General features: G+C 33.6%; 1 protein-coding gene across 4 annotated transcripts in view; it reads left to right on the top strand.

Moving 5' to 3' along the window:
• The window catches only part of LOC142986309 (calcitonin gene-related peptide type 1 receptor-like), a 44,171-nt gene that overhangs the window by 15,712 nt on the left and 10,692 nt on the right, over positions 1-17,767 (top strand). For all 4 annotated transcript variants that reach the window (XM_076134748.1, XM_076134752.1, XM_076134749.1 and 1 more), the window contains exons 4-6: positions 10,242-10,332; positions 14,290-14,381; positions 16,614-16,740. In XM_076134748.1, the coding sequence (XP_075990863.1) occupies positions 10,242-10,332; positions 14,290-14,381; positions 16,614-16,740 (310 nt within the window). The remainder of the gene's footprint in view (positions 1-10,241; positions 10,333-14,289; positions 14,382-16,613; positions 16,741-17,767) is intronic.

Genomic DNA, 17,767 nt, shown 5'->3' with positions numbered 1-17,767 from the left:
ACGAATATCATGTTCTAATCCATAAAAAAATTATAGATATTAAATAAATTATAATTTAGCTTGAGCATTCGCAATGTACGTTTTATCCAGATAAATATGCGTTTTACTAACATAGTTCTACTTTAATACACTCTTAACTAAGGTCTATTAAAGTGAATGAGTAAAACCCTTTTTAACTACCCTAATAGTCACGGTAACGAAGCACAAAGGTTTAATGGTACAATCATATGGACGCATTATTTCCGCAGTGAAAACAAAGCGCCTAACCACGGGTAATGTTTTCACATACCTGTATAAATATTGTTTTAAAACGCTGTAGGCAATGTACATGAATTTTACAACTTGTACTATTATTTTTAATTACGTGTATTTATATACTTGAAACGCTTGCAAGTAGCTTGCCCTATGAAGAAAAGTTACGGTGTTTATGTTACTACACGGGCATATTAACAAAGGAGACGAATTAGTACCTACACTAAAAATAAAACAACAAGGAACCAATATGTTCAAACTATTATTAGTAGTAGGTTCAAACTTAATGAGAATTTAAGCCGCCATATGAAATGATTTCAAATTTAACAATCATTAGATTTTTCTTGCTTACCAAATTGAATTTACATTATATATTTAATAACCAAAGAAAATGAATTTTCTAGTGAATTTATTCAAGTAAATATGCCTTAAACGTGTCATAAATCAATTAGACTTGTTTCTGTCTGCCAGTCGTAGGTAAAAATTATTAAGTTAGTCTGTAACTACAACCAGAATTACACATTACAAGGACATACCATCTTCACTTACGAAAATGAGACTTCCAAATGAGCTCAAGGCTAGACAACATTATGTTTTGACGACTTACCGTCTGAGGATAAAGAAAATATTAAAACAATTTATTTTAATGTACTGATGAAGGTAATAAGTGGCTTATTTTTCGTCTGCTCATGTCTCAAGGAGGTAGGGTAAAGCTGTTCTTGTGCCTTGGCTGAGAGATGATCACGAGCCACTTACCCTTATTACCGAATCAGTTTCATGATGTGTGGGAAGCTAATCAGCGCCAACAGTTTAAATCAGGTTTGTTATAAACTATACCTAAATGTGAATTCACTGAGGCTGTACAAACGCTACCTTACTGCCACATAGAGGTATAATATGAGAATCGCGTCACGTTTTTTAATTTACTTTAAAAGCACAAGGCCTCTATGTAGGGACTTTTATTTACAACACAACACAAATCCCAGGTATTTTTATGCTTTACGCGTTTTAAAATTGAAGGAGTAGACAGAAGAAGCATTTTAGTTGGTCACATGTACTGTCACATAGCAGGCACATGACCCAAATACGGAGCCACTATTCACAATATTCCAGCAGAAATTGAAAAAAACCAATTCGGCATTCTGCCCGGTTTGGGAATCGAATCCAATACCTGGTGACCTGCAGCATACACTATTGTGCACACAACAGAGAGAAAACTTTGAAAAAAATATTACCCTGTAAAACTTAACCATTAAAATTAAAATAAAAATAATAGTAGAAGCGATTGAAGCGCGAGCGCCTCAAACTAGTTTTAAAAGTGATATTTTTCTGCAATATCGAATCGTTTGAATACAAAAGGGTCTTCTTTCCGCGATAAATCTTTCATTTTCTTTAATATTCCACGCTGCATACTATTGGAATAAGAATCATAAGCCACTTTATTCATGTGACCTTGTTCTATGAAGCCAAGAATGCTAATCTAAGATTTCAAGCAGCATACTTAGCATCTGATCAGCGCCTATGTCAGGCGTCGTAGGAACAGTTTTTCCAGTAAATATTAAATATCGAACTTGACACTCAATAGTACCGACTGAAAAGAATCGCGCTACAGTTTTTTTTACGCAATGGTTAAAGAACTGCCAAAATTTCTGAAATACACATACTAAAGCACAAAATTACTGGTTAACGTAATTTATGCATTTTAGGTCACTTTTTCTGTAGGTTATTCACCATTTTTCCACAAGCTAGCTCAAAATATAGTCAACAAGCATCTTTTAAATTATACTGTATTGAACTTAATAAGTATGATACCATATTGTATATACTCTACGCGGCATCTGGTCCTAAAATACATTTGACAGTCGCATACATTTCATCTTAAGAAATGAAAGTGGTTAAAACACGATAGTTCGTGAATCACAAGGTACACACCAAATTCTTTGTATGAACTATAAACATTAACTGAAATTTCAAATATTTATAAAGGGTTCATTTTATAAATATCAGCAGTTCTGCAGAACTGACATACATTACAAACATACAAATCTCTAATGTTAAAAGTAGACTGACAGACATTTGTAATAACCGTAAGATCGTACTCCTAAGAAAAATCGTAAAAACATGTTCATGAGTATAGTTCTTATTTAAAAACTGGTGCCGCACAATTGTGCACTAAGAAACAATCAAGTTTCACGAAGATTAGTACAGAGACGCCATTTCCTACTACTATCTACTATCGACAAACTTTTTATGCAAATCTGATCAACGCCTCTAGCGGGTGCCGTAGGATTTATGTTTGGAGTACATTTTAAATAACAAACTCCCGGTACACATACATGATATAGAAAATCGCGCTACTGACTTTCAAACAACAGTTTACAACCCTATTGTGTTTGACAGATCAATACTATATGATAACCACTATGCAGTATTTTTCAGGAATAATGGTATTTAATACGTTTCATCTAACCAGCAATGTACTACATAGATACTACCAATTTGACTAACACTAGTTGTCAACGGAGAAAGACCAAACGCATGTTGAAAAAACTTTGTGATGAACACAAATACTTGTTTCATATAAGCATCAAATCCATACCCACCTTCACCTCCCATCGACTCACAATTCACAATAATTTCAACTCGTAAACAGTATCTAACCAAAATCACCAAAATCACAAAATGGTCCCGAAAATGGGGCACTTCATTTCTAAAAGGTAATATTCAACTCACGTTGTTAGTTTTAGTTTGAATGGCCATCAAAAGGCCAACTTGTCACCGACCCTTGTACTTCCCTACTATAGGTATATATCCACTCAAACGTCCGTGGAGAAACGTCCGTGGAGACTAAAGTATCCATAATTATATTACAATACCCTCCACGGACGTTTGAGGGGATATACATATAAGAGTATACATGCCCAGAGGTCGTTGTGGTAACTCCTTCATTCTCACCATCAAAGTTATTTATGAAAACAACGTACAATCAACTATTATAGTGTTCCTTTACTTTTATATAGAAATAAATATTAGGAATAGTTTGAATCATTTTATTTGAGCTCAATAATATTTGTAGGTTGTGGTTATAACTCTCTCACTCGTCTGAGTAGTAAAATATATTGAGTTAGGATAATCCGCATTATGCTATGTCTTCGATCCAGGTATATGACAATAATATAGTATAGTATAGTCTTCCAAAAAGCTAAGTAACATTTGCATTAAAAAGCAAATATCTCATACACCTTCCCAAAATATGGTTATCGATTTAGAACTTAATTTCATTCTGATATGCTGATGAACTTTGATATTGAAATAATCAGAGTACGTCCGTAAAATACTACTAGTTCACCTTTAAGTGTAAATATTTAATTTTATACAAGTTTCCATGGAGTTATTAGTGAATGAACCAATACATTATGTTAAGTATTTATTTGTTTTAAATGTCTGCTTCTCTTAGAACAGCTTCGTTATCTATTGACTGAATCATCGGGAATTCAATGACTAAGCTTGCTTTGATGATAAGGAAAATCGAATACAGTGTACTTTAAAACTACTGACATTGTAAAAAGGAATCTGGATGAACACACCAGTGGGAAAATTACAAAAAAGTACTATTGACTAAATTCAATAATACAGTCATAATCATTTTACCAACGTCTAAGCTTTTGCTCGACACTGAGTTCGTGAGCTGGCGTTCAGTTGGGACAACAATCAAGTACTCTGGGCAAGGAGTTCTATTCTCTCTAAACTATGAATGAGTCTGTGAATTATAAGCTAAAATTCCCCAAAAAAACTCCAGCATAAGTGTCGAAACCATCATAGCTTACCTATTTAACGACCCTTTATTACTGTTGTCACAGTAACTACACTTCTTGACCAACCACTAAATACGACAAGGGACCCATTTTGAACTTTAAGGACGTATGTGCATTTGGAAAGAGAGTGGGAGATACAAAGATAAAAAAGTAGATACCAATGGAATAAACCTTGTCTCGTAAGCAATACGATCCTTACAAAAATAGTATTATAAGAAATAACAAAGAGGTCGCAGCTTGTTACTGTGGTCACATAAATAACATTTCTTAAGATGTAATCCATACTAGCTTTATTTTTACAGCATCCTTGATAACGATACCAATTAATATCGTTTATGTTCTCGGTATTGTTTGTCAGCGAAAATATATTACTAATTGCGGAACAAAATAGATTTTCCGCGGAATCCACCAATGCTATCTTAACATGACATTATCAGATTTCAATTTGTACGCGTACTTACATGTGTGGGTCGCGAACAAAACTAGAATAAATCGTGTAATTGGCTCGAGATATTAAATATCATTTGGATAAAATAAGGAAGAATAAAGAATTGATTCATGGGTACTTTGTGTTACAGAATTAGATTTATTCTGAACTCTGTACTTATAAGAAAATCAGACCTACGTATGAGATTGAAACAATTCTCTGACTTTGGACATTTGTCTCTTCATTAGGGTATTTTATCGGAAAGGTGTATAGAGATTTTAAAGCATCTTTAAAACCCTTTGCTCTTATAAGTATACTAATGTCAACCATAAGCTTTATTTTAAAAAGAGTTCATATTATGTTCATGAAGCTACAAAGTGCTACGTTATGTCAAAGAAACACTGCCTACTTTGCGACCTTTCACAACATTCATCGTGGGCCAGAGTCATTCGACTCCAAGAGTGACATTCCAAAAAGCTACTCTATTTACCGACATTATGTATTGCCCAATCACATTACACCGCGTGCAAAATCACAACGAAATACTCGTATATGCAAAATGCTACGAAGATAAAGAACATTACGCTGCTCACCTTCTAGTCAGCAAATTTAATGAAGTCGTAGTAAAAATCTGTTTTATAAATATGTCAATTACACCAATACCCTGACGTTGTACAAAACACGCACAGTTCAAATAGTAAACATGTGTTTCGCATATTGCTGACTGAATAGAATAATGAAATGAAACGCGTCATCGTTTTGATATAGTATACATTTAAACACCAAAAGAAGCAAAATAATCGTCTAAAACTTCTTTGTGTTTGTTTAGAAAACAGATTTATTGGGCACTCCGCGGGTCGTATGGTTCAATGTATTTTGTTTAGCGTGCCTGGCTTCAATCCGGCCGAAAGCCATTACTGCCACTGAATACATACGGTACCGTCGATGATATTAGATGTAATTTAAAAATACCACTTCTTTTAAAACGACATAGGCGGCTCGTTTCTCGTAGACATTTACTTGGCTATTAAAGTTTAACCAACACTTTGATTTTAAACGTTTGATCCCAAGAAACGGCTCGTAAATGGAAACATTTCAAATTGTGTGTTGATATTAAAAATGGTGCTCGTGAAAAAGGGAACGGAAGAAAAACTAGGGACTTTTTGCAGAAAGAAAATATAACAAAAAATAAATTGGGGTAGATAGATAAACAGACTGTTAAATTGAGTTGCACAACCGACCCCTAGCTAGATAGACAGATAAAAATGTTGGAAGTAAAAATAAATAGTATACCATGCCTTATAAATATAAATAATTTAAAAATGCACTCGTCGTTTTTAACTTTTTCCTACAAAAATGATTTTGTTGGTTACTCAGCACGTCAGTACTACTAACTCTAAATTCTTTAACCACAAACTACATGACAAAATGATGAATCTTACTAAGTATTTCTATAAAACAGAAAAAGACCGAAACGTAAAATTTTTGACTTCATTCACCTGCATCGAGCCTCAAGAACTCTCGGAACCATGAAATACAATATCACGCTAATTAATTAGCACCTAATACTGTGGACTGTTACTGTGTACTAAAAAGTATATTTATAACACTACATTATACCGGCATTGAAACCATTTAGGAAATATATTACTTTAAAACGAAATCTTTTATAGATCGAATATGAAAAGAGACTTTATCTTGATGTCGTTAGAATGTCAATGCTGTTTCAAGAAAGGTCACATACGTAAAGCTGAAATCTTTTGTGTTTCATGGCCTTTGGGTCCTTACAAATCTACATATAACACAATACACACGCATACGAATACCTAAAACAACTATCTATTGATCACTGGGTTTAAAATATTTGTTCTGCGAATCTAAATCTAAAACAATAGGTTGGCACTGCCTTGTCCGGCCTTTCACTGCAAATATATTCGAATACAAACATATACGAATTCAATGAAACGGCAAATAATGTTCTTTGTGATGATTTCTCAAAATTTCTAATACCAATTTAGATTCGACCACGATAAACCACAATAAATAATTTATATAAAATCAGATAATAAATGCGTGTTAAAAAATTGTACCTACGTCCTTAGACCAAAAGCAACAACAAGAATATAAAAGTTCTAACAAAATGAGAATCATATCAGATAGTTAATTATCACAGATGTTCCTTCTTCGTCATAGAGATCTTGACGGAGAAGCTACATTTGATAAAGATTACATTTCAAGGAATGAACTTGAAATTGAAATCTGTAATATCGAACATCACAATATATTTTTGTGATATTTATCTTGTATCACTGAATATAAAATTACTTTAACATTTCTCTCGTTATGAGCCAGAATTTTTCACGTAGCCCAGTAAACTGTGCGTTTTGAAGAGTCTCTTATGCAGTCATTATACCTAATCTTTGAATCTGAAACTCCGGCGAGATACGATTGTGGTTTAGTGTAACTGCGTTTCTACAAATTAACAGACGCACACTCCTAATTGGCTTAATTTGAAGATCGTATTTGCTAAGTATAGCTTATTTTTTAATTTATAGTAGAGTACGTTTAGATTAGTCATGTGGCAAAAGAATAGAAGATAAGAATAATACAAAAACGCACAGTCATGGTGAAATACCTATTATAACAATAAAATCCTATCTCGTGGTTCACTAAAAAAAATCATTGTACTGCGACTTGCAGATACAACAAAGACATACTTTAGGGCTACTTTTAAATGCGTACGTCACACACGCTAATCTTTGATTCATTGCATTATAAAACTTTCTTAATCACCACCGAAACATAAACTTTGGCAATCTTGCGATGAACAAAATTTATTTGTCTATTTGCCTGTAACTTCGTAATCAAACTTTCAAACCGATTTTCACGATGTTTTTTATTTATTGCCATGACACAATTTTGGAATTTAATTACTGTTTAAATAGCTCTGTTTCGCTTAGTTATAATTAGATGGATACCATCAAAAGTCTAAATTGTAATAAATGGGGAAGAGTTATTCTGGTAATCGGATTAAACGTCAATCTTTGTTGTTTGATCACGCAATCTAAACAATCTGGAGCCGCCACTAAACTTCCATTCTAAAACGAAGGATCGTTCTCGTGAATATAGGAAATGTTATAATTGGCCCACGCGGCTTCGTTGTATCCCCTATATCCATTTATCACCCGACAGCGTCACCCGTGCAAGGCTAAGGCCAACTTCAAACCCCGAACACACTTTATACTTTTACAAATTATGTGCATATTTGGTAATTAATTACAACTTGCTTATCGTTAAACTGACTTAATTATTACCAAAGAGAGAAAAAGTATGTGGTAAAAATGTCCCCAATGCAAAATCAGTTTATAAAAATGTATCGTGGTCTCTTGAAAGCATGCAGCCTTGTTACCCATAGTTCGCCAAATAAGTTGTTACTCTCCAAAGACAAAATCACAATCTACAACACATTTTCAAGCTAGTCACAGACATATTTTGTTTCTTTTTACGTAGACCGAAAGCCAGTTTTAGAATGCTTCAAATAAAATGTTCCCTGCACGCATAATCGTCTAATAATATAGCTAAAAGTGTTCGTGCGGAAAAACCTTTGAATATAATAACTTCTATACATTCATATATTGAGTAAAACATTACACACGTGGAATAGTTGAACCAAAGATATTATTTTAGCACTTAGTACGTAGGAGTAATATTATAATAAGAAAATATCTATAGTTAAAATACAATTTGGTTTAGAATTAATCTTTAGGAATACTTCCTGTTACTAGTTCCGAGAATATGTTATAATGATAAAAACATTAATTAAGATTCCTAAATGGTACCGCCTAAAGGTAAAAATAGGTACATTTTTCTGTAATTGCGTGTACAAGCTTTCAGGACTTTACCATTGAAATAAATATAGAGAACGCTTGTAAAGATTAAATACGCTATAGGTATTTGAAAATTATCCTAATATTTTAGCTACACGTGTGAGATACTCGAACTAATTTTATCCTACTTAAATAATTTGGCGTAGAAAATTGTACATTTCTGTGCATGCAATTGTGCTTTTAGCAATATTTAAAAATCGTTCATATTATTATTCTCTTGATAACCACTAATGGGGAACTAATACACGATTTAATGTTTCATTTTATAAACAAATACTTTTTTATTAAATACATCGTAAAATATAAAAGCTAAATAAGAAAAAGTAGCCCTTTACGTTGCACCATGTAACAAGAAGTAGTAAAACACCAAGATTATGTGGCACCCTGAGATACTACGTAACTTACCGCTATTCATAGCTTATTCATGAACATTTCTTCAAACCGGAACATTCTGCTCTTTTCTATACGCAACTAAACAATGGATTTAAATAATCTATTTTTGGCCTCTTACGGCCGAAATCGGGTATAAATAAGAACGTATTCGGAAAAACACCACAACAATTTTTGAAAAGGCTATACCGATGAATCCGATTGATACAATTTGAGGAAGGTAATGAACCTGAGGCAGAAATAAGCATTTTAGGGGTCCTTCAAAGGGTCGTATCAGCGCTCGAGCCTCGGAATATGTTCTGCGAAGTAGAACGCGATCTTAATTAAATAAATGAATGCTTTTTAACACATCTCTGCACTTAATCAACAATATCGTAAGACAACACGTGTCGTTGACAAGTTACTACACGTTTAGCGATTAATGTAGGCGGCACTTACTATTTTCAGACACTAGTTAGCAAGAACCTTTTATTGAACTGGATATGATTTTACACATGGTTTCTAAAATGTCAATGTAAAGATCAGAACGCAAGCCCTAAAAATAAATGAGTGGCACGGAGTAGGTAAAACCTTTGAACAATAAAAAGATTTAAGACATTTTGACATTTAAACTTACATGTGTATATTTGTTTGACTTAACTTAGAACTAAAATGAGTACTGTAAAGATTTAAAAAGGCAAGCGTTTTATTTAAAACACGTGTTCTTCGGCTAAAGACAGCTAATAGTTTTCCTTAGAAGTAATCGGAGAAAATACTTTAGCTGTTACGAATGTTACTAAGAATTACCTTAGACATTGACAAAGGCAAACGGCTGTCTGTAAGACAAATGCAATTGAACTTAAAGAGAAATATGATTTTATGATTTCCGCTACATCTAGGAACTAGTGTATTTCTTGTGATTGCATAAAATGGCCTTTCATTTCCATAATGCAGTGCACGTCAAAGGAGTCGGTTGACTTAAAGCACTGGTAACTTTAGAGCATAAGTCCCCAACGAGAGGATTTTCGTGTTGGCAACGGGTCCAAAGACGAGATGATAGATAAAAAAAGGATGAACTTGGTTTACTTGATCTGACTGCTTCTGTGGTGGGAGCGGTAGTGTATCCGACTGCTGACCACGAGGTCCCGGGCCCGATTCCCAGGTTGGACAGTATTATTGGTATTTTTCTAAATTTATGAGATTGTGCTTAACAATAGTCCGGAGTTTAGTAACGTACCCAATTTAAGGCAAAAGGTTCCCTCCCTATTACATGGGATTGGACAATTATTGACAATTGTGCTGTATTTTAGACACCACTGCCTACATCTTCGTAGATAGAATAGGCTAGGTGTATAAAATTGGCACGAATATAACGTACGTATCCACTAGAATTTTATTTTCATTATAGAGGGCGCGCTGGTTCAAAAAAAGTTGGGAACCTGTGCTTTAGAGATTAATAATATAAAAGCACATATTTCTGTTTGTTCGTAGATGCACCGAGAACGGGACATGGTACATCAGCCCCGGGAACCACAAGCCCTGGACCAACTACACCACCTGCGTCGACGTTGAGGATTTAGATGTAAGTACCGTTTTAATATTCAGTTTTTATTCTTCTTTGCTAGAATTAATTAAGTTTTCTTTTAGTTTTGTATGTGTAGTTGTATGTTATGATACTCAAAGATTAGGGTTTTCTTTACTTAAATAAGAAAATAAATAATTAAGATACCATTCATTATACAACAACCTTTGCTTACATAGTTCGAATTTAACTCAGTATGTGAGCTGTCTAAAACATTGCTATTATAGTATTGTTTAACAAAGATAACACATAAACCGTAAACCTAAACGTTTCTAAACCTAAGTAATAAAAATAGTAATTACTTTCATGTTAGTAATTTGTACATTTAAGTGTGCAATACTTTTTAACTTTCAATCAATTGTGAAACTGTACGAACTGTATCTGAGTAAAAAGAAAGCAAAACATTGTATAACTTAATCAGAGCTTACACGACGTTTAAGTGAGACGAAAAATAATTGACGAATCACTTTGCCTGTATTATATAGCTTCTAAAAACGATTTATACACTTACTAAAGAACACCTAACGGGTAAATAACATAGTAATTTGAAAGAGTGATAAAGATACGTTGTATTCGGTTCGCTAAGACAGCGACATGACGAGGGTATCATCATGTTTTTATACGACACAAATGTATACTCTGACAAATTATTTAATATCTATTTCGATGCTCAATTATTATCTAAAAGGTTTATATTTACTTCAATAATTGTCTCCCATAAATACCACCTACGATGATTATGTGGTATTCCGTAGTAGTACATACATTACATTAGTAGTAATTAAGCAGCTTTTGAAAATAAGTTAATTGACAATAAATAGTATTTACTGTCTTATACTTATTGACTTAGATAGCGGTGATAGCCGAGTGGTATAAGTTGGTACCTCCCACGCAAGTGGTCGCAGGTTCGAACCCGAGGCAACACACCAATGACTTTTCGAAATTATGTGTGTATTAGAAATAATTATCACATGCTCCAACGGTGAAGGAAAACATCGTTGGGGAAACCTTGCTTGCCTAAAATTTGTTTAATACATTTATTGAGGGCATGAAAAGTCCCCAACCCACACTTGGCCAGCGTGGTGGACTCAAGGCCTAACCCCTCCCTCATTACGGGAGGAGACCTTTGCCCAGCAGTGGGACATTAATGGGTAAAATTTATTATTATTATTACTTATTGACTTAATAAGTGGAATATATTTCATCACAAAAAAATAAAGTATCATAATAAATTATCCAGATAAGCCAAATAATACTTACTAGTACTTCTGTTAATAGAACAGGTCGTTATTTTTTTTATACCTAATATTATAATTATATACGATGAAAATGATATTTGAGAAATGATTCTTGACGATATCATTTCTTATTATAATGTCAAACCAATTATGTGGGAGATTATATCTCTTGCCAATTATAATCGGTATTGTAGCTAATTAATTGGTCACCAAATCGGATCGATTACACTAATATGTTTATTTCTTCTGTAATAGTAAACTGCCTAATTAGGGATATTATTTATTGTGATAATGTCAAAGATGTAGTAAATATATGAGGACACGATCGGTGTCACTTACCAATTAGGGACATCCCACCTGACTTTCTCTGATCGTCTTAGTTACAATATGTCCAATTTTAGCAGTCGTACTTTTTTCATAATAATATATCGTACTAGCTGACCCGCGCAACTTCGCTTGCGTCACATAAGAGAATCATAATTTTCCCCCTTTTTGTAACATTTTTCACTGGTACTCTGCTCCTATTGGTTGTAGCGTGATGATATATAGCCTATAACCTTCCTCGAAAAATGGGCTATCTAACACTGAAAGAATTTTTCAAATCGGACCAGTAGTTCCCGAGATTAGCGCGTTCAAACAAACAAACAAACAAACAAACTCTTCAGCTTTATTATATTAGTATATTAGTATATAGATTTCTTTCTTTGATTTGTAAGAAAGCATTTTAATTCCTTTTATCTCACGTTACGGCAGGCTGTCAATAATTTATATCTATTAATGAATGAATGATCTCGTCCATCTTACTTCGAAATAGCAGTAAGTATATAACTCGAGTGACAGTACAAAACAGGCAGGTGTTTTGACGCATTACTTATGAAGTAAATTTGCGGCTCTTCTTAATACAAATGAGATCACTCCATATGACTTTTTATGTCGATGTTCCCGAAACAAATAAATGAAAAATCTTCGTAAGTTCGAAGTTTGGAAGTAAAGAAATATTTCTATATTTCATTATGTTGGTAATATACACATAAAACCCTGCGATGCTACGAAGCAAAGTCACTGTGTTAATAGAAAATAAAGTACCGTCTATAAAAAGGCAAGGAGCCACAGGAAGGCTAAGCCAATATTTCTCATATCTCATGTCTTCTTGATGCGTGTAACTATATTATTCCACTGGTCTGACGAAGCGTAATCTTAACATACATATTGTAAAACTCTACACTTTTCTGTCGTAGACGTTTGATTGAAATGGTAAATTTTATACGTAAGTGTCTATAATACAAATAATTTTACTTATTTGTAATTCAAAGCGGATCTAATATCGATTGAGTTGACTTCAAAAATAGAAATTACCGATTACCGGCCAACATACTGTGATGGTGTATAAAGAATGTAGTTTTTTGTATCTTGTTTAAGACACGTTGTTTGTATACATGGTGGGCATTTATCGGTGGTTCGTGACGAGTGAGGAGCCGGGAGCTTTCGCCACGCTATCCATCATTGCACTGCGAACATTGTTTACTGCTCCCGACATCCTGTATACACCATATCTGTGATTCATGCCTCCAATGTCTCAGTTTGCGTCGCTATTTTTATAAAAACTGCTCCTTTCCCGCAATTAATGGCGTGAAGTCATTGTTAAAAGAGAATTTACTGGGTTTTTTCTACGAGAAAATAGCCCTAGGACGTAAAGACATCGAGTATTGGGTCACTATTACGAAATAAAAAGATTTTCTAGATTTTTAGGTACACTAAGTCATTATTAGCTGCCACTACATTTGATTTGTAAGAATATAATTTTTATAAAAACTCATATCATTGCTCGGCGTTAGTAACTGTCGCTCAAATTTTTTTTGTCATTCAATTCGATGAGTTCAGTCGTAACTGGAAATCTACTCACCCAAAATAACGAAATTAAAAGCGCTTTCCATTTTTTATTGGAAAAGTAATGCCCTCTTTTTATTTATTTTCATCGATACTACTAAATATGAAGACATATTTCTTGTGAAAAGTCTACCTACTGATAAATTTCTTCGTTAGATTCTAAATTTTAGGAAGGTATTGAAGTACCTTTCTCCTAAGGTGAAGTTTATTTTTTACATCTCTGAATTGAAATTAAAGTTATAAGGTTTTGGTAATACTAAATTTGTTTTAGAATGTACAGTCATTTTTTGTTTTTTGTTATTAAAGCGAAATTAATGCGAAACTCCACCCTAAACTTAAATACAATATTAAATTTGCTAAATATTATATAATTCATGACTATCTTACAGAACTAAAGAAGCAATTACACAATAAACCTTTTATTTAAGTATTTTTCGTAGAAAATAACGAATGGCCTTCTATTAGACACATGACAGCTACAAATCATATTACGAATGTTTCTACCACAACGGAATATATTAGGGAAACTTTCAGTTTTTCTATTACAAAACGCTTCCAGTAATTTGATACTTTTAAGTTATTTTTATTTTTATGTTTCTTTCGAATTAATTATACTGAAGATCTGAAGGTCAACCCTGGTAATATTTCTTAATAAAAGCTACTTAAAACTACCCGAGACAGTTTTTCAACATTTATAAATGCATTTTTGTTCATAAAAAGAACCTTGTTTTAAACTATTAAACACTATTGTCTTGAGAATTAGAAATAGGGTAGTTTTTTATAAATATCGTATGTTTTCGTACGACTATTTGAAAGTATTGTTTTGTTTCAGTTCCGGACCCTCATCAACACCATCTATGTGGTTGGATACTCGCTCTCAGTGGCCGCGTTGATTCTCTCCATCATCGTATTCCTATTCTTTCGGTAAGGACTTTTCTTTTATAGTTTATTATCACGTTGGCAACGGCACGTCATTTTTAATGAAATAAAAGTAAAGATGAACTATCTACGAGTAACAATTCATTATATTATCATTTCTATAACTATTTTTAAAATAATGCGCTGATTTAATCGAAATAGTTATGATAATGTTGTGAGTCTGATTTCGGTCGTTTTTATAAATCTGTAAATAAAGTTAACATGTCCAGATCGATGTCAAATTTGATAACTTTTACATACGTTTCTTATTCGAAGTCGATAAAGTATAAATAAAAACAAAATACATAAAATGGTTCAATACAGCTTCAAGTCATAAAAAATCACGTAAATAGCAGTTCAGCTCATGTTCAGCAATTTAGTTAAAATCCTCCACCAATCAAATGAGCTTAGAACAAACTGGCAACGTCGGCCATATATCAGGCTAACTTATGTGCTACATACAAGCATGAGCCATGAACATCCTACATAGCTCATTATTATATATTATGTAAATCCACTGGGGGCTCTGGTTAGCAACATTTTAAGTAACCTACTATGAAAAAGAGCTCATTTTTGCGTGTAGTAAGTAATCTCAACCATGCCAAAAATATCATGTTACTCATTTCAGTTTAAAATTAGAAAAAGATAGTTTTGTTAATATAAAAAACTCATTAAATAAGTAATTTTATTGGCCAATTTTAATGTTTATAGTCGGAGAGAGCTTTTAAACAATGGTTAATCTTAACACGTAATTCAGCGATTACACCAGAATGAAACCTAAAAAAAACAAGATATTTGCTATACTCATCTGCTTATTAATAAGAAATCGAAAGAGTATCGCAGCATCCCTCCGCGGCGTCGTTTATTTTTACAACATTTATATGCGGCAACAAAATGCCAAAATATGCACGATAACATCCTAACTTATGGACAGGCAAACCACTTTAATAAGGTTTCGTAACCGATATAAATATGAGCACAACAAAAACATTGTAATTCACTTCAAATGTTAATACTTACTTCATTATATCAGCTTAGCCTTTCTTCCACGCTATGTTGGAGTCGGCCTCTAGTCTCACCGGACGCAGCTAAATACCAGTGTTTTACATGGAGCGACTGCCTATCTGACCTCCACCACCGTTACCTGAGATTTAACACGATATCCGTCGGTAAGACTGGTTGTCAGACTTTTAAGCTTCTGACTACTGTTAACAACTGTCAAAGGTCTTCGAAAATGACAGCCGGGACCCACAATTTAACGTGCCTTCCGAAACACGGAGGAACTCGATATGTATATCCCATCCACTGCTCCTCCTTACTTCATTATATTTTAATAAAATAAAAAAATAGTCTCTGTTTTTGTTTTCATCCTCGCAATAATGGTAACAGGCTAACAGTAGCTCAATTCTCTATTACTATCGACTACCGACTACCGACCTGTCATTGAGAAATTTTGTATGAAAATCTGATCAGCGCCTCTGACGGGCGTCGTAGAAACTTTTTTGGCAGTACATGCTAAATGTCAAAATGTCGGTAGCTAGCCGGTTGTCGGTAGTCGATAGTGGTAGAGAATCGAGGTACAGCTCATGCATCGGATGTATCGTATTCAATGAATGTGCAGCACACTGTACAGCGGCCGTTTGACAGCTGCATTCCAATTTCCGACGCGACAACCGTTTGACATAACGCATATTCAGATTGCCAATATGACAGCTGTTTGACATAAGCGTTCCGATTTTGAAAGTGTGTTGGCATTGTTGAAAGCCTGCGTGCGATTTGCGCCAATAAGCACTGTGCACGATTCATGCTAGTCATTTATGTAGCATAAATGTCTCGATAATGCGTTGTTAATTTGGATAGAATGCATCATAAACTGTTTTATTGTTAATTACGGTCCACCATCATTAACCTAAGACCCACATTATAGCGGGAGATAATATAAAACGAAAAAGAAGGACTATACGTATTGACTGGCAATTCAGCAAATCTGTTTCAAAATTGTTTATATTGTGATAGTTACCTACTCAAACAAAAAAAAACGGATTAAAAATTTAGAATATTAAATTATAAAAATCCGGATTCATCTCACCATAGGAACACTACAAACTTAGCACACTGTACTGTACTGTTACTATGTCAGTTTGATTTTACCTATTTAATAAAATAACATTAAATGTTTCCCGTCTATCCATTGAGACTCAAATATCAAGATGTTAACAGTTTTTTTTCTTTCAACAGGTCACTGCAATGTACCCGCATCAGGATCCACGTACATTTGTTCAGCTCCTTCGCTCTCAACAACATTCTGTGGATCGTGTGGTACCGAGCCGTAGTCAACAAGGTCGTGGTGGTCCAAAACAATCGAGTAAGTAGCCGAACATTAAGAAAATCACGTATACAATTCATCTTTTCCGATCATTTCGTAAAGAAAAACTATGCTTAAAAGAGTAAGCTGTGAATTTCGCACCGTTTCTCCCGAGAAGCAGCGTTTACCAAAGGACTGTAGAAAAAAAAATTTTGAAACATTTGTAAAAGTATATGGATAAAGGATATTTCGATTTAGAATTTTCAACGCCTGTGAGTTCTTTCGCCTGAGAGTTTTTGAAGAAAAACCAAGTCAACACACATTTTGACAACAGAACAGTAAACATCTAAAACATTTGTTCTGTTTGAATCGTTTTAACATTGGTGGACAACAATTAGTCAAAAAACTAACTTAGCGTAGTGACTTACGGTCAAAATTCGAACTTTTTACAGAAAATTGGTCAAGAGTTTAATATATTGGAGTCTTCTGTTTCCCTCTAAATGTCTTGTTAAAAACTCTTTCTTAATTGGATCTTGAGTCGTGACTGCACATTGCACAGGTATAAAACCGTCGTAAGATTTGTAAGAGCAGTGCAAGTATTCTCGTACGCCTTGTAAAATTGAATCAGTGCGGTAGAACTTGACCGCACAATTAACTGAAACTACTGATATACAGGGTGTTCAAGGAAATAATTCTTCAGCCCGACTTATTGAACACATTAAGCAAATGAAGTTTTTTTAGTTTGGCTTAGAAAAAATATTTAGTACCTAGCAATTGTAAATATTATTGAGTTGTTAAATAAAAATATATTAAATAACAGAAAAAATAATAATTTGTATTCAGCGTAATCTGAATCATATAAGGAACTGAAAATTTTACACAAACAGCGTCGATTTTTTTAACAGTTGTTTAGATTAATCGTTTTTCAGATCATTGAATTTTGTTCATAATGTAAATGATTAAAACACGTCACGTATTCCCGTGTTAGTTGCAGTATGATGTCCTATTTCCTGTACGTCCTGTATACAGAGCTAATCAATATTTAATTTTCTAATGCTTTCTGTTCTTTCTCTGTATTATCTTAAAC

The sequence above is a fragment of the Anticarsia gemmatalis genome, chromosome Z (assembly GCF_050436995.1).
Source record: "Anticarsia gemmatalis isolate Benzon Research Colony breed Stoneville strain chromosome Z, ilAntGemm2 primary, whole genome shotgun sequence".
Taxonomy (NCBI): domain Eukaryota; kingdom Metazoa; phylum Arthropoda; class Insecta; order Lepidoptera; family Erebidae; genus Anticarsia; species Anticarsia gemmatalis.
Note: the sequence above shows the minus strand (reverse complement) of the source record. Positions and strands in the feature narration are given on the sequence as shown.